We start from the raw sequence: 24,215 nt of genomic DNA, 5'->3' as shown, positions 1-24,215 counted from the left end.
CTCTTCACCCCGCGGCTGGGAGAGTCGCGCAGGAGCGTCCCCTAGCTGTTGGCTGGCCGGGGCGGCCCGCTTCGCGGGAGCGTCAGCTCTCTCCTCTAATCCCCACTGCCCAGTTCAGAGAGGTTAAGCAATTTGCCCGAGGTTGCCCAGCTAGGACGGGGAGAGATACAGGAGTCAGGGCCTCACCCGGTAGTTAAGAGACCTACTGAGGCGACAGGGACCTTGCTGCCTTTTATCCACATCCCTCTACTGACTCAGGGGAGGGCTGCCTCCGACAGAGCAAAGCGTCCTTCTAATGCCGCCCTCATTTTTTCTAAGACGCAGGTTAAAAAACAAAACCAAACTATTTGTGAGAGCCAAAGTCTTTTGGCCGGAGAGGTTGCCAGGCCAATATCCCCCCCGCGCAGCCCAAGTCCCTCCAGCCAGAATAGCGGCTGTCATTTTCCTGCAGGAAATACCTACTGAAGGTTTTAACAGAAGAGATATGATTTGAATAAATCTACCTACCCTGTTCCTTCAGGTCATCCTGAGCCCCTGAGAACAGGATCCCTCTGGTTCACCATTCAGCACCAGCTGAAGTTATGGTTGGCAAACCAAGATAGGCAAACTGGACAAAGACCTTGCCTTTCAAAGGAAAAGTCTGTACTAGACAATCCGAAGAAATGCATTTTATTTGTTTCAAGTCCACACAGTAAGGAGAGCTGGTTACCCAGGTGGAACAAAGAGAAAACTGATCTATGATTAAGACATTGAAGCATCTGCACACGTGGGTCAAAAACCTTGCCCTATGCATACCACGTGATGAATACTGTGTGACAGAATGTTAAAGTGCTTTGAGAACATTCCTGATACCTCGTCCACATGGAGGATGTGCTCAACAAAACCCATCTCTCACAGAGGTAGGCTTTGGCCTCAGCCCGGGCCAGTCACCAGGTCTTAAACGCGTGTCTCGGGTGCTGTAATTCTGGACACGGGATCGGCAAACCCCTCTCCTTGCGAGGGAAATGCGAGACCAGGCCTCCCACGAGGGACCATGCGTCCTGGTGGAAATGGCTGTAAATTGAGTCCCAGTCCCCCCTCCAATTCAGTGTAAACTCAGCGCTGTGGTTCTGGTGAGAACCCCCAAAGGACAGCCGCCTCCCACCCCTGCTATCCCGTGATGAGAGTGACACGGTCCCCAGCCCAGACCACTTCCTGGGCAGGCGGTTGTAAGCTGGGAAGCCCAGGCCTGACCTCCTGAGGAGCCTCCCTTCTTTCTCTTCCATCAGGGCTGCCCTCTCCCTCCCAGGAGTCAGAAATCCGTCATGTTCAAGGCACAGAACAGTCACATCCCACTCCCAGATGCGGGAGAGGGCAGCCCCCACATTCGTGACTCGCCCTCTGCCTCAGGAATAGAAGTTCCTCCAAAGTGAACTTGTGCCCTAAATAATTCGGTATTCATGTCCATCTTTCGAGCTTACTTATTAGAAAGGGGCGGGGTACCTGGACCTGTCAGTCACTGCAGGGCCAGTGCCTTAGGCCAGAGTCATTTCCCTGTACCCCCCCTGCCCGCTGAGGCCAAGGCCCCTCTGGCAGGGCCCACATCGGATCCACCTTTGGATGGTTCTGCTCTGACCCCATCGCCAGTGGGGCAGGCCTGGTGAAGCAGCCCCTGACAACCATGGCCAGCGCCACGTTATGGGAAGTGGACCAGAATCAGGTGGCTTCCCAGGCAGCCCCTAAACCCAGACTGGCCTGCAGGATGAGTTGAATAGGAGCCGGGCCACCCCTGTACACCTGTGGCTCACTGCTGGCCCCTCCCAGTCAAATGGACAAAGGAAATGAACCTGTGTGTGTGTGCGTGTGTGTGTGTGTGTGTGTGCGTGCGCCTTGGTGGTCCTCGGCGGCGTGGGGGCAGGAATCACAACCCTGTGGTTTTGACTGCAGACAACCCAGCCTTTCTAAGCAGCACAGAGATTCTTTGCCCCGTGGGCTCACGTCCCTTCTATTCACAGATGTCCACCTGGGTGCGGGCTTGGTGGGGGGGCGTGGCTCTTTGTCCATCCTGCCCTTCTGTGCCCTCCTAAGCCTCATTCCTATGAACAGAATTCATAGAATTCAGTGGAAGACTCCCTTAACGTCAGATGCTTTGAGACACGGCTGTGCTCTGTCAGCCTGGGTGCAGCTCAGCCCAGCCACTGTGCCCATCAGCTCCTCCAAGTTCTCTCTGTTTCTCTCCTGGACAGAGTGGCTCGCCCCCAGGTCCTCGCCCACGGTGAGAACTCACTCCTGCCTTTCCAGACACCTCCCCCTCATGTGCCTGGCTACCTCTGGGTACTCTCGGGAGACTCCTGGTCAGGGCCCCAAGGCCTGGCCTCCTTAGGAGAGGGCCACATCCCTCATGAACAAACCTTCCTGCGCCCCTCAGAAAGCTCCCCGCCTAGGAGTAAAGTGAAGCCCAGAGACAAGCTTCCAAAGTCACCCAGCAAGTGAATGGAAGCCTGGAGCTCCGCCTGCCCCTCCTCCAATCTCGGCAGGCCCCATGTCTCGTGAGAAGCCCCCAGCGATCCCCAATGTCAGGGCTCCCCCTACCACAGTCAGTGAAGTGATGGAAGACTGGTCCAAGGGTCAGAGTGACTGGATGGAACTGGTGACCAGCAGGGTGGCAGAAGGGCAGGGCGGCCTGTTGAGGCCCAGGACCCAGGGTGAGGTAGGTCCAGGGGGTGAGCCTCCTAGCCCAGGCCCTGCAGCTCTGCCTCTGACTTGGCATGGCCAAGAGGCCGCAGTGTCCGGGGGGGTCTGCCCTCGGACCCGCAGTCCTGATCTTCGTAGCTGGGGTTCAGATGGCCCATGTCCAGGGAGCAGAAGAGGCTGCGCTCGGTCCCAGCGTGATGCTCCACCAGGGCCTCCAGGCTGGCAAACTCGGCAGGCAGGTGCTAGGGCGGAAAGGGCTGAAGCTCCAGCTTCCCCTCCCCCATGGCTCCACTCTGGGCACCCGCCACCCCCTCAAAAGGGATCTTGCCCCACTTCAGAAGGGAGAAAATTCGAGCTCAGAGAGGTCACCGTCCTGCTCACGGCAGAGCCAGACACTGTCTCCTCTCTTTCTCTCTTGCCAGCCTGGACAGGACTGAGCCATTCAGCCTGTAATAAGGGCGCACATCCAGTCCCTGGAAACCTGTGGTCAGGCCAAGACTCCAGACCTGGAAGCCGGGAGGCTGGGTGAGCTTAGGCCCGCGCCTGCCCTCTCTCAGTCAGTTTCCAGCTCTGCTAGAAGATGGGCTAGGGTGTGGGAAAGCCACTTTTAAAAGCTGGGATTCCTATAGAAATGGGAGGCATGACCTGGGCCCAAGACTCTGGGGGCGCCTGGGTGGCTCCCATGGCTAAGCGGCTGCCTTCGGCTCGGGTCATGATCTCAGGGTCCTGGGATCGAGTCCCCGCCGACTCCCTGCTCAGTGGGGAGTCTGCTTCTCCCTCTCCCTCTGCTGCCCCCCCCACTTGTGCTCGCTCACTCTCTATCAAATAATTAAATAAAATCTTTAAAAAAAAAGCCCCCTCTGGAGACCCAAGGGCGAGGCCAGCAGGGCCAGTGACAAACTAGATGAAGAGTTAGTTAAATAAGGGGTGTGGCCAGAGAGAGCCAGTGGGGTACCGTGATGAGGCGAGTGGGTTCCGGACCCCTGGTCAGAAAGGGCGGGGCTTGCGGGCCAGGGGCGGGGCCGGGGCGGGGCAGGCTGCCCGCTCGCTCACCTCCACGCAGTAGCGGCCCAGGTGGTTCCGGAAGACGTGGTGGGGTACCACACCGCACTGTGTCCGCACCGACAGGCACCACTGGCCACTGGCGCCGGGCTCGGGCCACAGCAGGAAGGCCCCAAGCACGTCTCTCCGCAGCAGGGCGAGGGCGCTGGGCCTGGGAGGGCAGCGGGGAGAGGCTGAGGGCGGGACCCCGGCCTCACGTCGCTCCCCTGGGCGATGGCATAACCAGAAACGGTGCCTGACCCAGAGTAGGCCCTCCGCCAAGGGAAGCTTTTAGACTTCCTTCCTAAGGGGCGTCTAAGGGGTCCTTGACAGCTGACTGCTTCAAGACCCAACCCCGAGAGTTTTGAAGAGCTGGCGGTTAGGAAGCGGCTGCCCTGTGACAGGCGAGGTGCTGAGAGCTTGGCCTGAATGACCCCATCCGATCCTCTCCACAGGCCTGTGATTATCCCCATTTCACATTTGAGAAAACAGGCCCAGTGGGGGAAGCCCCTGGCTCGGGGCCACCAAGGTCAGGATGGCTCTGCCCTTGCACAGGAAGGTGCACACGTCAGGACCCTGGGGGAGCCCAGAGTCCATTCCTCTGCCCACCCGAGGGGCTGCGCACCAGCCAGGCCAGGCCCCTCCTACCTGGAGATGCCAGCAAAGGCCCAGATGTTCTCCGTCAGGCTGCCCTCGCTCTCCACCAGGCACGAGGGGCCACCAGGCCCCCGGGGCCACGCCTCCCACGCGGCAGGAACTGTGGAGACCACCCAGGGGTCAGAGGGAGAGAGGCCGTCCCCTCCGGAGCCCTGGCCGCCCCACCGCTCCAGACCCCATCCCGGCCATGCTTGTCTCCTCCCCGGGTCTCCCCCCCGCACAGATACATCCGCGCGCGGCACAGCCCACGCACACCTGCTCACCCGCTGGAGCACGTCCCCAGCTCTCCGATCACCCAGGCAAGCCCCCGGGCGTGCAGACCTTGGGTGCACACTCACGTGGACACGGGCATACCCACACACAGGCCCAGCCCTCCGACTCACAAGGGCGCACCCCGGCCTGCAGCCCTGCAACCACGCGGCGGGCGAGCCCTGCGACTCACAGGCCTCCCGAGCGGACAGCTGCAGCTGAGTCTCGTAGGTGCAGCCTCGGTAAGCCCCAGAGCGGATCACCTTGCTGCGAATGGCCTTCTTGCGCACCAGCGTGGGCGAGCAGTAAGGATTCCCCAGGCAGGCATGGCGGGTGCCCCCGCGGCCTTCTGACTCTGGCAGCTCCTTCTAAGGCACCAAGAGGGGCCCCCAGGGGCAGGCACACTCAGGCCCATGTCAGGTCAGGCAAAGCCCCTTCCCGCTGATGTGCCGCCTTCCCCTCCCACGACCCCCAAACCCTCGCCCAGTTCCCTTGTCCACTGCCCACTCCCTGGCTGGGGTGCAGCGTACCCCACCGCCCGCAGGCCCCTCTGCTGGCAGCCGCCGGAAGGAGACCAGTGCGTGCACATTCTGTGAGAGCTGATCACGGCTGAAGGGTTCCCGTACTAGGCCAGGGGGGCCCCCAGGGCTGGACAGTGGCTTCACGGGCATGTCCCCTGCAGACCCCAGGCAGGGCTCAGGCTGTGCCCGCTGCTCAGGGTGCTGCAAGAGGTAAGCGAGCTGGAAGGATCGGCAGAGCAGCAGGTGCAGGGTCTGGACCTAGGGGGGAGGAAGGGGCTGGCTCAGGTAGGACAGGTTTCCTGGGGGACTCCTTAGACATCAACCCACTCACCATTAGGGCACGCACCCCTTGGCTTGGGATCCTCTTCCCCATTCTTCCTGGGAAAACTCCCACTCATCCCTCAGAACACCACCATGCAGTCCTCCCTACCAGCTTCCTTTGTTCATTTAACAGATCCTGAGCATCTGCTTTGTTCCAGACAGCATGCTTAGAGCTGGGAATACATAGGCTACATGCACTCCTGCCCCCGGGTTGACTACCCGACCCTATGTCCGCGCCCTTTTAGAGCAGTGGCTATGAGCCCAGACCCTCCAGTCCCGCAACCTGGGATCCAGTCCCAGCTCTGTCACTTAGGGGCTGCTGTGTGACTCTGGGCAGAGCTTGGCACCTCCGGGCCTCAGTTTCCCCATCCCCACTTCCCTGTGCTCTTTAGCGAAGTGGAGCACAGAGAGCTCCCAGCAAAAGCCCACTGCTCCGGGGCCAGTATGTTCTACCCCAAACACACATTATCCAGCCCCAACATGTTGGAACCGTGAGCTTTGGAAGATCAAGGGCAATGTCTCAGCCACCTGTCCTTCCAGGAGCCTGCACAGAGCTTGAGATACAGGGTAACGGCAAATGTTGCTAGATGGCACCGAGCCCAGCCTCCTCTGGCCACACGGTTGGCTGCCAAGGCTCTGCTGTTCGTGGTGGTCGTACTGCCTTTGACTTCTGGGATCTACCCACTCACCCACTAACCCCATGGGGCCACGCACCAGAGCAGTTCAAGACCTGGCCCCAGTTTCTGCTGTCAAAGAATTCCGTTGTCTGTGATTAGGGACAGACCGATGATAGAGTGTGTTTCATGTCCCGGGACCTCAGAAGGAAGAGTGGTCCAGAGGACTCCAGGTAGGTTTCAGAGACACATGCGCTGGCCTTGAAGGGCAAGCTGGAACTTGCCAGAAGCGGAAGGGAATTCCAGGCCAAGAGACAGCATGAGCAAAGGCCTGGCACTGTGACCACCCAATTTCTAAGCACATGGCCTGATCCCCATTTCCAGGCCCTGGAGAATGCTGAGGCCACTAACCTGCTTTTGTGGAGTCCTCAGTGGGCAGAGCCACAGAAGGATCCGTTGGGGCAAGGAGTGCCTGTCTGGAGGGGACTCCGGCCAGCTTAGCTGAGCCCTCCAAGGTCTTGGTCCCCGGAGCCCATGCTGACGCACGGCACACCCCCAACCCCAGCCCTGTGCCCCAGATACCTCTCCAGGCTGGCAGCCCACAAAGAGGTGGCAGAAGAGCTTGCTGGCCGGGCTCTGGGGGTTTCGGGCCATGAAGGCAAACTGGCAGTCAGCTGGGCACCAGGTAGAGTAGAGGATGCGCCTCAGAGCGTGAGCCATCAGGAGCACCTGGGGAGGAGTGGGCAGGACGGCCTCCATCAGACCCGCCGCGTGGCCTGCAGCTGCGGGCCCAGTGGGTGCTAGCCCTGTGGGCCCCACACACCTGCTGGCTGGCCTCCGGGGCCTGCTCTCCAGCCTGGGTGCCCAGCTTAGGGCCCCCCCGCCTCGCCCCATGGCTTCTGGGGGAAGGACTCTTCCCTCCTTCCATGCCTGCCTAAGCCCTACTTCAAATGGGAACCCTCATCCTTCACATGGCCTCCCAGCTCGGTCCCTTGCTCCCCACTGCTCACGCTGGCTGGGATTGCCGCCCCCCTCCCCCCATGCTATGGCACTGAGTGGCAAAGTGCTCACGGCCTTCAGGGTCACGGGGAAAGGCAGTGGCAGTGGGCCCTGGGGTGCATGCCTGGTCTCTGGAGGCAGATGACCAGGGTTTGAACCTGGCTCTCTGGGTGACTTGGGCAGGTAAGCACAGTCCTCTGAGCCCTTGTGACACTTACTGAGTGGGGACGGTGCCCCCTCTGATGGGGTTGTGGGTGGGGGTCAGTGAGACCTCGTGCAAATGGCCCAGGACCTGACCCCGGGGCCCCCGCAATGCACACCTCTGGGACACGATTCGCACCAGTCTTAGGAGACTGGCCCCGGGGTTGTGGGGTACACAGTCTGGCACAAGGTTAGTGTTCAGCACACAGCCCCCCGGCCAACCCTGGGCAGGCCTACCCAGAGGCCCGGGGCCTGCAGAAACCTGGGGCTGATGGTCCTGACACTCAGGCCAGGAGGTAGCGCCTGGAGATTTTGGAGGGCCAGGGCTGGGGGTGAGAAACCGTTGCCAAGCTGAGGGTCGGGCCCTTGGAGAGAGGACGTCCAAAGGCCCAGAGCAGGCTGGGGAGGCAGGGACTCTCGAGGGGTGGCGCAGGGTCGGGTGCATTCTGAGGGAGGAGGACACCGGTCCTCTCCAGTCCTCACCTGCACCCACACAGGCTCCTACCTCGCCTTCCCCGCTGTAGATCTTGAGGCCCTGAAGGCTGAATTTCAGGATGACGGCCCGGCGTCGGGGACAATCCTAGGTGGGAGAGAGTTGGTCGGGGGCAGGCATTACCTTCCAGGCCCTGCCCTGCCCTGCCTTAGGACCGGTCACCACAGGCTGGTCAGCCAACTCCACCCTGGCTGCCAAGGGACTGGGCCTGCAGAGTGGACTCCCCAGGAGCTGGGGAGGTGTGGATGGGGCCTGGCAGACCACCCCTCAGCCAGGGCCTTAGCTGGCCATGTTATGACCATCCCCCACATCTCCCATCTGTGGCTTCCACCCATGGGGCAGGTCATGACTGCCCAAGGGAAGGGGTCCCAGGGCATAAGGGACATGGCTTCAGGTGCCTGGGTGTGGCCCTCGCTGGGCCCACTTCTCAGAATGGCTTTGGTTCCGCCCCTCCCTGGGCCTCACCCGCTCCATCTCTATGATGGCCTGACCTTCCCAGGCTGTGATCCCTGCCAGGGACAGGCATGTGCCACCCCGCCCCCCAGCTCCCTACCTTCAGTGCCCACAGCTGTTGTTGCACGAGCCACACACTCTCCTGGGTGTCCAGGTCGTCCACCGGGAAGGAGCCCACATACTGCTTGGGGGTGTGGTGAGGGCGGGAGGGAGGCAGGGCAGTCAGGACCATGGCTCCTGATCCAGTCCTCCAGATTCCGCCCCTGCCCCCCCCCCCCACACACTCTGCTCTGTTGGGTAAGCTGTGGACAGTGACGGAGCACTGGACTTGGGGTCTAGCAGGCTCTGCTGCCTTCCCAGCAGGTGGCCTCGGTCAAGTCTCTTTGCCCCTCTGAGGCCCCATCTCCTCATCTGGGCACACACACACATTCTCGAGTCTGGGGCCGGGAGGGAAGACAGGAAGAGCTCCTCCTCACCCCCCAGGACCTGCACTCAGTCCCGGCCCACCAGAGCACACCCCACGGGGGCGGCCCCACCCACCTGGGCGAACTTGGTGATGCACCTGGGCCGGTGCGGGGCAGGGCCGCAGTCGGAGGCCCTCCGGCCCCCTGCCCCGGCCCTCTGCATGGCCCCCAGGGTGCCCGGCTTCGAGCTCCGCGGGACAGGAGGCTGCAAAGGGCAGGGGAGAAAGGATGGCTCCCGGGCGCTCGAGCCGCACTGCTCCCCCTCAGAGGCCAGTGAGCTCCTTCATCCCGCAAATCCTTCCTGAGCCCTTGCTGTGTGCCAGGCAATGGCCAGGGCACTGCGGACACAGGGAATACGCAGCCCAGAACAAAACGACAGACTCCCTCCTGCCCTCGGAGAGCCAACAGGCTTGTGTGGAAGGACACTGAACGAATCAGTCAGTAAGACAGGGCATATGCTAGATGGTGACAAAGGAGAGAGGAGGCGGCGAGATGCAGGCTGGGGGTTGCTACAGCGAGGAAGGCCTCACTGAGGAGTGAGCTTTGGGGAAAGAGCTGAAGGGAGGGGTGTGGCAGGCCACCTCTGTGCTCTGGCCTGGGCCTGCCCCGGGGTGGAAGTAGGGGCGAGAGCCATGTAACCAGCCTGCACAAAGTGCCAGGGGAAGCGGGGCAGCCTGGGAAGGTACCACCTGAGAGGAGGGGTATGACACTGCCAGAACAGTCTGCAGAGGAGCCCCTGGGTAGACCTTACCAGAAGAGCGGGCCAGAGCCAGGTTGGGATCAGCCTTAAATGTCACACCAAGGGAATTTAGGCTGTGCCCTGTGGGCAGTGGGGAGCCATAGCAGGTTCCAGGGCAGGAGCTCTGTGCTCTATGGAGTAGCCCATGAGCTGGATGCCCTGAGCTGCTGAGGCTAGGGACATGCTTCACAGGCCCTGGCTCATTCGGCCAGCCTGACTGAAGGCCCCAGGGGGCTGAGGAGCCCTGCCCCCCAACCCAGCCCAGGTTTTGGTCTTTTGTGGGGCCCCTTTCCCAGATCCACTAGTGGAGGAGAGAAGGAAACCTCTCTTACTAGACTGTCCTCAAGGACAGGGATAGCGCTCACTCCCCATTAGAGCTCATGACCACAGCTGGTGCACAGTGAACGTGGAAGCAAGGCATCTTGAGAAAGAATGGCTGATTGCCTCTGCCTGGGTCCCCCATGACTCAGCTCCCTCAGTCCCTCCTGGGGCCAACTTAGACCCCACCTCCATCCCCCATCCTGCCTGGCTACTCACCAGACTACTTACAATCACTGCACTTTGGATCAGAGAGATCTGGTTCCAAATGCTGTGTGACTTTGGGCAAACGGCCCCACCTCTCTGAGCCTCCATGTCCTCATCCCCAAACCTGGGATCATGTGAGGGCTCTAGAACAGAATGGAGGAGCAGGAGGGACGCTTCACAGGCACACATGGAGGATGGGGGGACCCCAAAGCCTGCTGTTCAGGAGGGAGCTTGGGAGGACAGCAAGGTCAGACGACTTTCAGGGCCCTCCTTACACAGAAAGACAGGAAGACCTCCCAGTCAAGGAGAGCGAGGCAGAAGGAGAGGCCTGCCTGGGAGCCAGGATTCCTCCAGGAGAAAGCAGGTATCAGGGCGCTGGGTAGGAAATGGGTGTGTCCTGGGGGTGCTCGCCCCACCTTCCTGCAGGTGCTCAGGAACTGACACTCCCAGCCCCAAGAGCCCAGGAACGGCCCCTACCTCTGCCCGCCCAGAACTTCAGCCCCAGGTTCGGCCAGGGTGGGGGCGACAGCCACCCACTACATTCTGGGAGCAACCCCCTATGTTCAGTGAGTGGCCAGAGCCAGAAGAGCCAGAAATAAGGGCTGCATGGTCCCCTGGATGCCCTCCTGGTTCCCCCCTCCTGTACCCTCTTCCCTCCTGCTTTTCTGGCCTCGCACCCTCCACTTTTTGATCCTGATCATTTCTCACATCATGTCCATTGCCTATTAAAAACCATAGTTTTTTTGGGTCCATTTTGTGTTTAAATACAACAAAGTTAGACATGTAACTGGCACAAAAGCTATGTGGCCGCTGTTCCAGGCATGGAGATGGGGCTTCCAGGGAACTCACCTCTTGACTTCATTATCACATTATGGGCTGGGATGCCCCGGACGGCGGAGGAAAAAAGACCAAACCACAAATGGGGCAAAAGGGAGAGAGGGAAAGAGGAGAGGCTGAAAGGCAGCCAGCAGCCGTGGGAACAGAGAAGCGAAGACAAAATAATAGATAAAGGAGGGGTGGGAGGAGGGAGAGATGAGGAGCACATCTCCCATCCTGCCTGTGCCGCCACAGGCCCTCAGACACCTCGGGTAGAAGACAGCAAAGAGCCACGCGGGTCCTCAGGTACACTCACGTTCTCTCTCACACATGCCGAGACAGCTGTGTCTCGGGCTGCGAACCGCCTCCTCCCTCCAGATCCAGAGCGGCAGCTTTCTTGGGGACACTCCACTGTCCAGAGAGTGGGGGTGGGGAGCACCCTCCCACCATCACCTGATCCTTCCCCCATCCCCCAAGAAACTGGAAGTTTCTCTCTTCCTCTCCCTCCCTCCCGGTGCATGTCAGCCCCAGGCCAGGATCTGAGGGCTGCCCAAGGGATGAGTGACGGTACCAGGCTCACCCTAACCCCAGAAACAGACCTGGGAACTCGTTCTGGACACAAACACCCACTTATCTCTTTGGAGCACACTTGTTTTTCCAAGGTTTTACACGGGAACCTGGCTGCGCCAGCACCTTTCTAGGGGGGACACCTTTGGAATGAGGCTGGGGCTCTTCTTTTGCTCCTCTGAGAATTTCCAGGTGGTCCTGCTTAGAGACAGGGTACTGGATGGGTTGACTTGCCTTGAGGGTCAAGGGTAGAAGCCCTCTACTGCACTGCACCATAGCTGAATTGAGTCATGGGGGGGGGGCACCTTTATAGCATCCTGGGAGACCACTCAGCCTGGACTCTGGGCTTAGCAAAGTGTAGCTCAGAGGGGTGAAGCCACTTGCCCAAAGTCACACAGCATAAGGGAGAGTTGGGAAGCAAACCTGGGTCTCTGGGGGCTCTTCCCCTAGGCCATGGCAGTGTCCTCCTGCCCAGACTCCTCTCCCAAGTAAACAGGGTGTCCACCATGGGAGCCTGGCAAATCCCAGTCTATCCAGCTGCCGGGAACACCTCAGGTGCTGGGGGCTGATCTTATCAGCGAAACAGCTGCTTTCTCAGTCTGATGGCCTCCCTGCCCAGATGGTCTGGGGCTGCCAGAGCCACTCTGGTCACCTGCCCCACCTCCACTACCTTTGGCTCAGCCACACAGAAGAGCCTGCTCCCCTGTCCAGACACACTCCTCCTGCCCGGACACACTCCTCCTGCCCTAGGCCACCAGGTGGGAGGGGACTGGACCAAGCAGCCAGAGGTCAAGATCAACATCATGGATTGTGAGGTCCACAAAACCTCTCAGCCTCCATTTCCTCACCTGTAAAGTGGGGATAGTAATAGCAGTTGCCTCCTGGGGCTGCTCATTTATCCACTCCTCTGACAATATTCCACCCGCCAACCATGTGCCCGGTGAACAAAACCAAGTCCCAGCCCTCGGGGAGCTCCCAAGCAGGGCTGGGGGGACGGTACTGGAAATCGACATTTCAGGGGGGCTTAAGTGATTTGGAGAAAGATATAGTAGGGTGAGGAGGATCCGTGATGTGTGTGTGTGTGGGGGGGGGTGCTATTTAATACAGGCTGGTCGAGGATGGCCTCTCCGAGCAGACGACAGGGAGCGGAAAGTGCTGTTTTCAGAAGGCACGGCCGGGGCCAGCGCCCGGGCGGCACGGAGCGCTCCCCCGCGTGGGTCACTAGTCCTGCTATTATTGTCACTCCTGTGGAGCGCGGCCAGGGCTTTGGGCTGACGGTCCCCGGCCCGGGGCAGAGAAACTCCCCGGACCGATCGAGGGGATGAGCGAGGCAGGACGCTGGCGGAGGGACGGTGGAGGTGACGGCGGAGGTGATGGACGGCCACGGTGGCGGTGGCGGTGATAGAGGGAAGCGGCCGAGATGCTCCTCCCCAAGCGAGACCTCCTCCCACCTCCGCGCCCGGGGACCGAGCCCCGCTCCCGGCGATCCGCCGGCCCCGGCCCCTGCCCGGCTCCCCCGCGCGCACTCACCGCGGCCGCCGTGTCTCGAGAACCGTCGCCGCAACTCCGCGCTGCACCCCCGGCGCGCCCTGCGCGTCTCCACCGCCCGCCCCCCGGCACCCCCCGCCCCCCGGCGCCCCCCACGTGTCCGCGGGAACCAGCACCCTGTATCACCTGGCGGCGGCGCCCGACCCTTGCCCGCCAATCGGCGCCCGCGGAGCCGCTCCGATCGGGAGCACCGCCCAATCAGCGGCCGCGAGGGGCCCTGGCACCGCCCCCGCCTGCTCGCACCGCGGCGCTCCGCCTTAAAGGGTCTGAAGGGTCGTTCCTGCCCACCGCGGGCCTCTCTTCTCGGGCTCAGTGCCCAGGGCCTCGCTGACGGTTCCCTCTTTGAGGAGACCTTCCCCTCCTGCCCCCTAGTTAGCTCCTCCTCCTCCAAGCGACAGCTCCAGCACCTCCTCCTCCGGGAAGCCTTCCTAGACCACCAGTGACTCCACCCCCTGCAGAGCCCTCGCGACTCTCGCCGGTCACCCCACTCCTCTTACTAGAGTGCGAGCGGCACTGATCAGGAGGGGCCTCCATCCCCAGTGCGCAGGACAGAGCCTAGTTCTTTCAGTGATTGTCGTCTCGACGAGTGAGTGAATGCGCTCAGGACCCGGCCTGCAGGGCAACCGGACCAGTCTCACCTTTCCTTCCCTCAGCCTCGGATGGTAGTGGGGGTCGCCCATCCTCTTCCTCATCCTCTTCCCGCCGGGCCGGTTTCCTAGGAGGATCCGAGTCTGCCCAGCTCGGCGTGAACGTTGGTCCCTGCACAGGGGCCGTGACCCTATCTTTCGGGTTTGCAGGGAAATCCTCTTAGATGGGGGAAAACTGGTGTGCAGATCCAGCCTGAGTGTCAGCTACAGCTGTGTGGAAAGCATTTTTGTTCCCATCAGGCCAGGCACCTTGTAGGTGCCAAAAAATACATTGCAAACCCGATTCAGCTCAGCCTTTGGTATGTATGGGAAGCGTGAGTTGCGCAGAGAGGAAACACCAGAAACTGCGCACGCGCCACTCCTCAGAGAAAAAGACATGGGGCTCAGGTCCGGTGGAGAGGGGGGGCACGCTGACAGAGGTGGACAAGGCAGAGAAACAAGGTCTGGGGCTGAGGGCCTCAGGTGAGTTCCAGGAGGAGGTTGGTTTGAGCCACACCTGTCTGTGTCTCCCAGAGCATCTGCATGCCCTTCCGGAGGCAACACTGGGGTGTAATGGTTAGAGAGGCTTGGTCCCAAATTTGGGCACGTTGTCTTACTAGATGTGGGACCTTTGGGCAAACACCTTAATCACTTTGATCCTGAGTGCCTCATCTGTAAGTGTTACTAACACCTGACTCATGGCAACGTCAGGATTCCAATGAATTACGTGGGCAAAGTGCTTGGCACAGTGCCTGACCCACAGTAAGTGAGACACTCAGTAATTATTACTAGTTGGTGTTAGACTTTGCTTCTATCCTTGAGTCTCTTTTATATGTGACTGAATGGCAGGTGTTTAATGAGTTCCACATATCAAGTGCTCTAGGAAGCCCTTCACTGAAGCCATAGGACGGCCTTGAGTCCAGTGATGAGAAAGATCTAGATGGTTTACAAGTTGCTCCTGTTTTTTGAAAATCCCAATTTATGAAACTCAGGGTACACAAAAGATAAAGGGTTCTTACTAGCTTTCTTTAAAAAAAAAAAAAAAGCATGTGAATTTTGTTTTTTAAAGATTATTTATTTGAGGAGCACCTGGGTGGCTCAGTTGGTTAAGCGCCTGCCTTCAGCTCAGGCGTCCTGGGATCGAGTCCACATCCGGCTCCCTGCTCAGCGGGGAGCCTGCTTCTCCCTCTGAATGCAGCTCCCCCCTGCTTGTGTTCCCTCTCTGACAAATAAACAAATAAAATCTTTTAAAGATAAATAAAATAGGGACCGGAATTTGTTTCAGGTCCAAATGAAAAAAGACCAAGGAATTAAAATCAGATGGTGAAATAGGCAAATAAGAATGAGAATTCTGCTTTCTAAACCTTTCTCAGGATAAGGGGACAGGTCAAGGTCTTAGTGGCAGGCACTGGGCTAGGTCCCAGAGATACTGAGATTTACAACAAAACACCACAGATCTGGAAAGATAACATGCAAAATATATATTACATTGGCTCCTGACCACTAAAGATCTTTTAATTGGTCTTCATTCCTACCCAGGGATACAATATTTCAAAACCAAATGCATTTATACATTTGAAGTTCATGCCTTTTTATTTATGTATCAAAGTGATGTAACCGCTCATCTGAGCAATTCCCCCAGGTTACCAAATTCAGTTGATCTAATTCCACTAAAAGCACAGAAACTCCAAGCTTCTACTGTGCACGCAGGCTTACTAAAGTTACGTTAGATGTAAAAGCTGATGTTTGCATCAAAGGAAACAGACATCGGCGGGTGTCAGCCACCTCCAGGGCAAGCCAACCTAGTTCCGCGCAGGATGGCAGCATAAGCCGGTCATTGCTGCATCCTTATCTGCCCCGTGTCTCTGATCCTACATTCATGACAACACAGCTCCCGGAGCCATCAGGGTGGAACTTCAACCATTGGATTTATGACTCACTTTTGCAGGAAGCCCAAAGGAATGATCTGTATTCAGCAGAGGAAGACATTACGATAAAGGCAAGCTAGGGTGCTGGGTTCATGAGCCCCGAACATGTTGGGGCGTATGGCTGGGTCGTGGTTATTTCCTGATGAGTCAATGACATTGACTGAACTACAGGTGTGAGCTTGCTCTCGAAATCTCCCCTCTTCTCTAAAGCCCCAGAATCTCTTACTGGAGCTGCCAGCTGATGAATGTGAGTGGGGAGCAACGTCACCTCATTTCAAATCTGATGGCCGAGGTGGTGAGCCTGCCACAGACCTGGGCCCAGCAGCTCCTCAACGTCTGGGTTTCACAGCCCAAGCTTCTCTCTGTTTGCTCAGTAACACCTCCCCAAGCTGACAGTTACTTTCAACCTTGAGCACCATTATTCTGTTCTCCAAGGTGGGTCCTAATGGCTGTTCCTGCAACTTACCCCCAATATTGCACCCTCCCAAAGTAAGTGACCTACAACACAAATTAAACGACAGAAAACAAAAACAAAAACCTAGAGACGTGTTACAGGTTGAACTGTATCCCCTCCCTTAACCCCCTATCATTCGAGTCCTAACCCCTAGTGCCTCAGAATGTGACTGTGACTCAATGAAGGGGTCCGTAAAGAGGTAAATTAAGATGAGGTCATTAGGGTGGGCACTCATCCAGTACCACGGGGGCGGGTCCCTTTAAGAAGAGGAAATTCAGACACAGACACATACAGAGGGAAGACCAGGGGAGGACACAGGAAGACAGCCATCCACAGGCCAAGGAGAGAGGACAGGAACAATCTTCCCGTGGCTCTCAAAGAACTAGCCCTGTGGACACCTTCATCTTGGGACTTCTAGAGGACAGAGCTGTGGGATGAGCTGCCATGGTTTAAGCAACCTGGACTGTGCTACTTTGTGACAGCCGTCCAAGCCGACTTAATACCGTGATTAAAATAAGATTCCTTTTCACCCGTTCAAAACGGGGAGGGGGGCGGGGACCACAACACGACGCGGCCGGATTCCTCTTCCCACGTATTCTGGTTTGGCAAAGTGTGGAGGTTACGGGATCAGGGAAATGTGATCACTTCTCCAGTCGGGATCCAGAAGGTTAAGTGCCTTGCGTGAGGCTGCACTGTTAGTTCCAAAAGGGACCCGGACTGTAGGAACCCGTCAGGGGGTGCTGCTGCTTCTGCAGGAGAGGGAATGGGCACTCCCCCTGAGGGCCACCTGTGAGAGCCTGAAGTGCTGCTGCCTTATTTCTCAGAATCTTTTCTCTTACTGTTGCGGATTTTGCACTTCCTTCTTTGTTTCGCTATTACCATTAACACAATGGCATCCCTCCCAGTACTGTGGAATAAAATGGGTGCCCTAGAAATAGGATCTTGCTACCGGTACCCCATTTAAGCAGGGGAACAAGGAATGGTTCCTAGTACTTTCCCAACTGAGAAGTATGGTCTGAAGAGGACCTTTCTCCAGAAACACTTGTTAGAAGCTTTGTTGCCAGAGACAGATAAAATAGAGGAGTCCAGGATACGTTTTGGGAAGTAAAGAAAGGCAGGTAATATCAAATACTACCTAAAGTAATGACTATGTTGAGGGGCGCCTGGGTGGCTCAGTCGTTAAGCGTCTGCCTTCGGCTCAGGTCATGATCCCAGGGTCCTGGGATCTAGCCCCGCATCGGGCTCCCTGCTCGGCGGGAAGTCTGCTTCTCCCTCTCCCACTCCCCCTGCTTGTGTTCTCTCTCTCGCTGTGTCTCTCTCTGTCAAATAAATAAATAAAATCTTTAAAAAAAAAAAATAAAATAAAATAAAAAATAAAGTAATGACTATGTTGAAAAACGTAAGCTGGTAATAGTATTCAATGGAGCTTAAAAAAAATTGGGGTCCCCGGAAGGCTCAGTTGGAGGAGCATGGGACTCTTGACTTCCGGTCGTCAGTTCAAGCCCTGTGTTGGGCGTAGAGATTACTTAAATAAAACAAAAAAATTGCACATGGAGCAAGCCTGTTTTCTTTGAGCCTCTCTTCACCCCCAGGTTTGACCCAGATGGCAGCTGATGGCTGCCTAGGCCTCTGGTGACCCCAGCTTAGAGGGGACTCCTAGCTCTCGACCACTTGGTTGCTCTTCTCTTCTGCTCCCTGGCATTTGAAACTCAGTTATAACCGTTTCCTCTTTTCTTACTCATCTTTTAACAAGCTCCTAGCAGTTTAAAAACCTAATTTCAAAATCTGCTAACCACTGCCCATTAATCTTATGGCATGATCCTGTTGTAACTTGTGGCCAGAGGTTTTGCTCCCTGATCTATCAGGGTCTAAAACCGCTAGGGAGTCGGGCGCCTGGGTGGCTCAGTTGGTTAAGCGACTGCCTTCGGCTCAGGTCATGATCCTGGAGTCCCTGGATCGAGTCCCGCATCGGGCTCCCTGCTCGGCGGGGAGTCTGCTTCTCCCTCTGACCCTCCCCCCTCTCATGTGCTCTCTCTCATTCTCTCTCTCTCTCAAATAAATAAATAAAATCTTTAAAAAAAAAAATAAATAAAACCGCTAGGGAGGGTGTGGGGAAGTAATTGGGCATCAGGTCTACCAAGCCTGGGTTCATGTCTAACTCCATCACTTACTACACGTTTAATCTGGGGAAAATTAAATTTGTTTGCTTCTGCAAATTGGGGTTCATTTCACACATCTTTGAGAATATATTTGTGAGGACTTGAGATCATGTGATTACAGTGCCTAGCAATAGGAAACTACAGTGAATGGTAATTTAAACAGGGCTGAACTCTTGTGAAATTAGATATTCTAGCTTATTAAAAAAAAAAAGTCTTTCCTAAAATTCTAAAATACCTTAGTAACCTTAGTGTAGTGAACATGGTTCAGTTCTTTGACATGTGATTATCTCACATTGCTTTTGGGTGGTTATTCTAAAATAAACAAGAACTGTGGATTCGAACACCTTTCTATTTTTTATTTTTTAAAGATTTTATTTATTTGAGAAAGAGAGTGCGTGCACAGAGGGAGAGTGAGAGGGAGAAGCAGACTCTCTGCTGAGCAGAGTCTGACCCGAGCCGAAGGTAGATGCTTAACCAACTGAGCCACCTAGGCGCCCCAAACACCTTTCTTTCACACACGAGGAAACGAAAGGTCAGGGAGATGAGGCATCTTGGCCAAGGCCCCACAGCTGGTAAGTGACACAGCCTCCAAGGACCACAGCTACGGATGTTAGGATACTGGCCTGAGTGATGCACTCTAGTCAGGAGTCTATTTCAGTTGGGAACTGATAAAAAATTTCTTATTTTATATATTGCACCAGCAAAGTTCAGTTACACAAACAAGCAGCATAAGGGATTTAGGTCTGACATGAGAGGAGTTTCATCAGAGCAAAAGTTCTTAAACAGCAAAATGGATGAGCAAGGATGCTGCGTAACTCTCTGGGGTTTAGGAAAGAGTATCTGTTGTTACTGCGGGCAAACAAAGCAGAGAGAGCAGGGGAAACCAAGTGACTAATGTTTCTCTCAGAATCATGAGTATTAAAAGCAAGGATTACTAATATCCCAGCTCATGATTACTAAGCAGATATCCTGTCCACAAGATTCAGTTGTCAGACAGTCTCCCTTCTGGCACTGCTCTTGGTAGGCCTCCTGAAGTACAAGTTTACAGTTTATAAAGAGGGGAAGAGCTGCTTACTCAGCAAAGTCAAAGTTCTGATAGAAGCTGCGGTTCCTGGAGGAAAAGCTCTCACAAGCATCAGGATCCTGTGAACTGAAAGAACTTGCCTGTAGTAAGTCAACTGGGAAACCAGAACATGTCCCAAGGCCAGGATTTGAGAATGTCCAAGTCCAAAACACAACTTAGGAAGGCCTAGACAACATTCCCCAGAAGTCCAAGACCTAATTGTAATAGTTCTTAACAGACTTAAGCAAACTTCTAGAAGCAAACTTAATAGGTTTCATCTCATTTCCAAATCCTCTCTACTCTTAAGTCCTTTGTTTGCCACGAACAGAACACAGAGTCCCCTGGGCTGCAGGGTAGGAGGAGAATTCAGAAGCCTGAAGAACTGCCGACAGGAGACACCAGAGCAGAGCAGCTAGACATGGCTCTGCAGAGAGCCTGGGTTTAATTCTGGCTTTGCCATTTACTATGACCTGGGGCAAGTTTCTGAACCACACTCTGTGCCTTAGTGTCCCCTTCTGTAAAGTGAGGTTAATATACAATCACCATCTCACAGGGTTGCAAGGATTAAATGAGACAATGTATGTACAGAGCCTGACTTGTAGAAGAAATTCAATTAGTGTTCACTATTATTGTCACTATTCTTATGTTAACAAGTCATATTTATAAGTACACTTCATCATTCAAGGCACCATAAGCAAAGATTTAATAGCAAATAGTGTTAATGACACACTTATATACAGTATCAGGAGAAAGAGAATTGCAATTTTTGAGGAAAATGACTTGGGAAAGTACCTTTTGAAGCTTCGACATACCAGTCGTTGACAAAACTGATTAGGAACAGTTCAGACTAAGTGAATAAATGTAAATCATCAAAGGTAGAAAATTTCTCCAGCGGAAAAACCAGTGAAGAATCTCTTGGAAAATGATAGAAGGAAATAATATAGACAAAAGAATGTTAGAGATTAGTTTCGTAAGGAAGGCAAATTCAGTGCAGAGAAGGGATACCGGCTAGTGATCTCTTATGGCTTCTAGGCATATTTTTGTTAAGCATTTCCTAAGCCAAGAGCTTCAACAGTTCTGGTTCTTTAGCTTCAGCTCTGCAGAACCGAGTGGCCATCTGTTCTACCACAAAAATGCAAAACAAACTCTGCATGCTGGGAAGTCATGTCAATCAGAACCTCTGGGGGAATAGCTTAATAATGGTCTTTTTTCCAATTAAGAACAGAATTTCTTGTCATGGAAAAATTAGAATTTTTGCTTAACCCAAAGAGAAATAAATTAATATAATTTTGTAGGTTTCAAAGATGAGAAATCTCAACAATAATCCTAAAATTTTAAAGTTTTTCTTAGTTGGCTCAATACAGCAGTTTATGAATATGGCTGGCTTCACCTCTTTCTCCTGATCCATCAGGATGGCAAGAGTTATCACAGCCTGAGCAAGAATTTCATAGGTTCTTTACAGTAGGTACAAAAATCGGTTAGCAAACCTAGACTAGGGCTGACATTCCTATTTGTAAGATAGGAATGATGGAAAAAATGTTAAAGGATTGGCATATTACCTACCTCTTGTTTTCATGTAATTTTCTGGTTAATTATACCCAAAAGACGTGATTAAAACATACATCCGTTTACTAAGATTTATATTGGACCAGGCTTCCTTTAATTAAGTCCATGTGGATGTAGAATCTATATTGAATGCTTTTATCATATTACTAAGAAGAAGTCTCCACATTTTTTTTTTTTTTTGCAATGGTAGCTCTTCCTTCTCATTCTGTAGGTTAAGAAGTTGACAATCTCTCTCCCAGTACTTTCTGAGATTTACCAAAGCTAGAGGTGGGCCTGGGTGGCTCAGTCGGTTAAACGACTGCCTTCGGCTCGGGTCACGGCCCCAGGGTCCTGGGATCGAGCCCCGCATAGGGATCCCTGCTCGGCGGGAAGCCTGCTTCTCCCTCTCCCACTCCCCCTGCTTGTGTTCCCTCTCTCGCTGTGTCTCTGTCAAATAAAGACATAAAATCTTTAAAAAAAAAAAAAAAAAAATACATGAAACACTGTAAATGAACTCAGGTAAGTCACTAACAGAACTGAAGCCACTGGTCCATGCCAGAAGTTGCTGGGATTACCTCTTGAGTTTGCTGTTTTCCTTTCTGTAACATGGAAGCAAAATTTAGGTGTTCTGCTCCTTCAGAATGCCTGGAAGGGAGAAAAACCCAAACATTCCTTTATATCAACATAAGTAAGGTACATGTCTTTGATGATGGGGATTTTCACTGAAGAGTGCAGTGACCCTTTTTTGTCTTTTCCCTTTACATGATTCTGAAGCAAGGACAGTTTTGTCCTTACCTGAACTTTGTGAAGTTAACACAATGTCAGAGTTGGAAAGGATCCCAGATGATTTGGTCGGAACTTCTTACCTGAGGCTGGAGCACCTGATGTACAATAGCCACCAGGTGACTGTTCGGGTTATCTTTTTAAAAGTGGTATGGTAAAACAAAGAAACCAACCGAAATCCTCCAACTTTTGACCCCAGAAGAGTACAGAATTCTTAGCCCAGGTACCCAACACCCAAAATAAGAAATTATTACCTGCCAAATAGCTTAATAGAAAATAGAATTAGGTCTGTGGGGTTTATCAATCCTTTGGCAGTGCTGTATTTTTTTTCCTAACCCAAGGATATATGTGGACATTAAACATAAAAAACTGGAATCCATGATCTTGAAAACAAGGACCTTAGTAAAATGCAAAATGATTTTTTTTAAATCTCTTACTCATTAAATAACCAGGTTCAATATGTCTAGAAACATCATTTGCCACCCATATAAAGAATTCAAAAGCAAATAAACTGGAGCTTGTGTTTAAAAGGAAGATGCGGGCGTGCTGCTGGCTCAGTGAGCAGAGCATGCAACTCTTGATCTTGGGATTGTGAGATCAAGCCCCACACTGGGTGTAGAGATTACTCAAAATCTTTAAAAAAATTTTTAAATTAAAGAAATAAAATAAAAAGGAAAATGGATGGCAGCTATTGCAAGGAGTAGAAAAGACTCAAGTGAATGCAACTTCGCTACTTCTAAGGATATACTAGAAATTTTTAAATAGAAGCTACAGTTCAGCAGCTTTAAAATTTCATGTTTATTCATATTTTTCAAAATATATGTACATAAAAAAAGGAAGATTTACAACAGGAAAGATTGCCTTACATGCAACACAGATTCCAATGAGCTCATGACGGGATCACACATGATTATGGATCTACTTCAAGCCAATCTTCTCCAGTCCAGTTCGCAGCCACACACCGCGAGGCTGCAGATAAGATCCCAGGAGACAATCCAAGTGGAATGAATCAAACAAATGTCTTTTGCCTCTGGCAGCACTCAAAGGGGCCAGAAGGTGTACACCAAAAAGTTTAAGACAATTAAAATGTCAAGTGCCACAGGGAGGGTAAATGATAACCGGAAATCAGTTAATTCCCAAGTAGAAAGCTAGTACTATTGAACACAACTGCACGATACTAAAACAAATACAAATGAGGGTTAGGTAGTCGGGCTTCATTTGCTTTTTTTTTCTTTGTTTTTTTTTTTTTTTAAATATCCCAAAAAGGAAGCCACTTGTTTGATATCAAAAGTGCTGTGGAAAGAAAGGAGGGGAAAAAAACCCACAGATGAATCTGGAATTTAGTTTATTTTAGCAAATTGTATGTTTTTCCACCTTAACATTTCTACATTAGCAATGATGTAAACTCTCCAACATTTCCTTATAAAAAAAGGCAAACTGGAAATGACAACTCATGCTCCAAATATTAAAAAATATATTTAAACATTTGATCAAGAAGATTTTATATGTTTTGGTTTTTGGTAACATGGGTGACACCAGAAATCACAAATTCAATATATTCCTGTATTTCCCCTTCAGTCAAAAATCAAGTATGTGGAGGGAATTTGTGCTTGCGGTTGAGGGAACACAATGCCCTGGGCCAGTGAAAAATACCTGGAAATTGACCAATGTGAAAGTAGCCCAAAGGAGTCACAGGTCTTCAGAACTTCATGAAATCGTAACGTTTTTTGGCTTATTCCCAAAGCTAAGATGTCTCTGTATTTATATAATTGGAGAGAGAAGGTTAGTGGAGTAGTTTCATAAATAAGATTAATTATTATAGCTATAACTGGAGTCTCCAGGCAGAAAGCTTTACAATTCAGTCAGTGCTATATACTGCCTCTTTTTTATTTCCAGCACCTGACCAGCATCCTATTCTTGATGCTTTCTACAAATATAAAAATCTTTGCAACTGTTTAGATAAAGCTGGAAGGGGAAAAAAAAAAAAAAGCCAAAGCTGACCATAAAAGGGGGTTGGGGTGGAGGGAGAAAAAATGACAAGTGTAGATTATACAGTTCAGGAAAATCCAGAGTTATAGCAGAAATTAAAATGACTGAGGGAAGGGGCAGGCACCAAGAACAGCACCTAAAGCTAACAAATGCCTAAATTGGTTTATTTATATTCCCTCCCCACAATGTTCATAGGGGAGGGAAAAAAATGTAATTTTAAAAGCATCAAAACTAAAACAAATGCACACTGACCTTAGAAAATAAGATTCTGAATTTTATCATGATACCCTTTTTTTTTCCTATAAAATTTACTTTTTTGCTTTGAAAGATTTCTTCATGTTGGATTTGCCCTTCCCGGGCAATTTCACTTCCTTTCTCACACTGGCTGCAGGCTTCTTTGAAGAGCCACTACTAGGTTTCTTGATGACTGAGGATGAGGGTCTGGCTTTCTTGGCAGGAGTTTTGGCCTTGGGAGGGGCTTTCTTGGGCAGGGGCCTCGCTTTCCCCCGCTGGGCAGCTGGGACTTTAGGTGCAGGCTTGGACCCTCTCTGCTTCACGGATGCAGCCTTCACAGATGCCTTCGCTGGGGTTTTCTTCTGCAACCTGTGAGAACCAAAGAACAAAGGCCATCACTTAGTACTTGAGAGATTCACTTTGCCAGGATGACCAGATATTTTGCCACAAAAGATCTAGCACAGATAAAAAGTCACCTATGTAAAGGATAGGAATGTGATTATTTTTAACTAGAGCCTTTACTGAAATTGTGTAAAAATTCAACCGATTCAAT

At 53.1% G+C, this 24,215-nt stretch overlaps 2 protein-coding genes across 10 annotated transcripts in view; both read right to left on the bottom strand.

Annotated features, from left to right (window-relative positions):
* Positions 1 to 653: 653 nt before the first annotated feature.
* Positions 654 to 13,833, bottom strand: SH2D5 (SH2 domain containing 5). 5 transcript variants are annotated; one of them, XM_032392066.1, is made up of 11 exons: positions 12,864 to 12,898; positions 9,963 to 10,093; positions 8,763 to 8,891; positions 8,323 to 8,406; positions 7,782 to 7,856; positions 6,659 to 6,805; positions 5,151 to 5,399; positions 4,814 to 4,988; positions 4,363 to 4,471; positions 3,727 to 3,886; positions 654 to 2,915 (listed from the first exon to the last, which is right to left on the bottom strand). In XM_032392066.1, the coding sequence occupies exons 2-11, from the start codon at positions 10,056 to 10,058 to the stop codon at positions 2,712 to 2,714; spliced, it is 1,428 nt and encodes a 475-aa protein (XP_032247957.1). In that variant the 5' UTR covers positions 10,059 to 10,093; positions 12,864 to 12,898; the 3' UTR covers positions 654 to 2,711. The 5 variants fall into 5 exon arrangements, with proteins under 5 accessions (XP_032247957.1, XP_032247967.1, XP_032247976.1 ...); XM_032392076.1 differs by lacking the exons at positions 9,963 to 10,093; positions 12,864 to 12,898 and adding an exon at positions 13,520 to 13,833; XM_032392085.1 differs by lacking the exon at positions 9,963 to 10,093 and having other exon boundaries at positions 12,864 to 12,943.
* An 8,828-nt stretch (positions 13,834 to 22,661) lies between these two features.
* The window catches only part of HP1BP3 (heterochromatin protein 1 binding protein 3), a 36,517-nt gene continuing 34,963 nt past the window's right edge, over positions 22,662 to 24,215 (bottom strand). For all 5 annotated transcript variants that reach the window (XM_032392010.1, XM_032392036.1, XM_032392044.1 and 2 more), the window contains one exon: positions 22,662 to 24,031. In XM_032392010.1, coding sequence (XP_032247901.1) covers positions 23,737 to 24,031 — 295 coding nt within the window. In that variant the 3' untranslated portion in view covers positions 22,662 to 23,736. The remainder of the gene's footprint in view (positions 24,032 to 24,215) is intronic.

Source organism: Phoca vitulina, unplaced genomic scaffold, assembly GCF_004348235.1.
Source record: "Phoca vitulina isolate PV1807 unplaced genomic scaffold, GSC_HSeal_1.0 scaffold2, whole genome shotgun sequence".
Taxonomy (NCBI): domain Eukaryota; kingdom Metazoa; phylum Chordata; class Mammalia; order Carnivora; family Phocidae; genus Phoca; species Phoca vitulina.
The sequence above is the reverse complement of the archived record's forward strand: the minus strand, read 5'-3'. Positions and strand labels throughout refer to the sequence as shown.

What these genes read in the sequence shown, in the direction of transcription:
- SH2D5 (XM_032392057.1), bottom strand. Translation starts at nt 10,139, where the DNA reads ATGTGTGCCTGTGAAGCGTCCCTCCTGCTCCTCCATTCTGTTCTAGAG. An exon ending in GCATCACCAAGTTCGCCCAG is followed by an intron (nt 8,404 to 8,762) that starts GTGGGTGGGGCC and finishes ACCCCCAAGCAG; the next exon opens with TATGTGGGCTCCTTCCCGGT. An exon ending in TGGGCTGCCAGCCTGGAGAG is followed by an intron (nt 5,400 to 6,658) that starts GTATCTGGGGCA and finishes CCTCCCCCCTAG; the next exon opens with GTCCAGACCCTGCACCTGCT.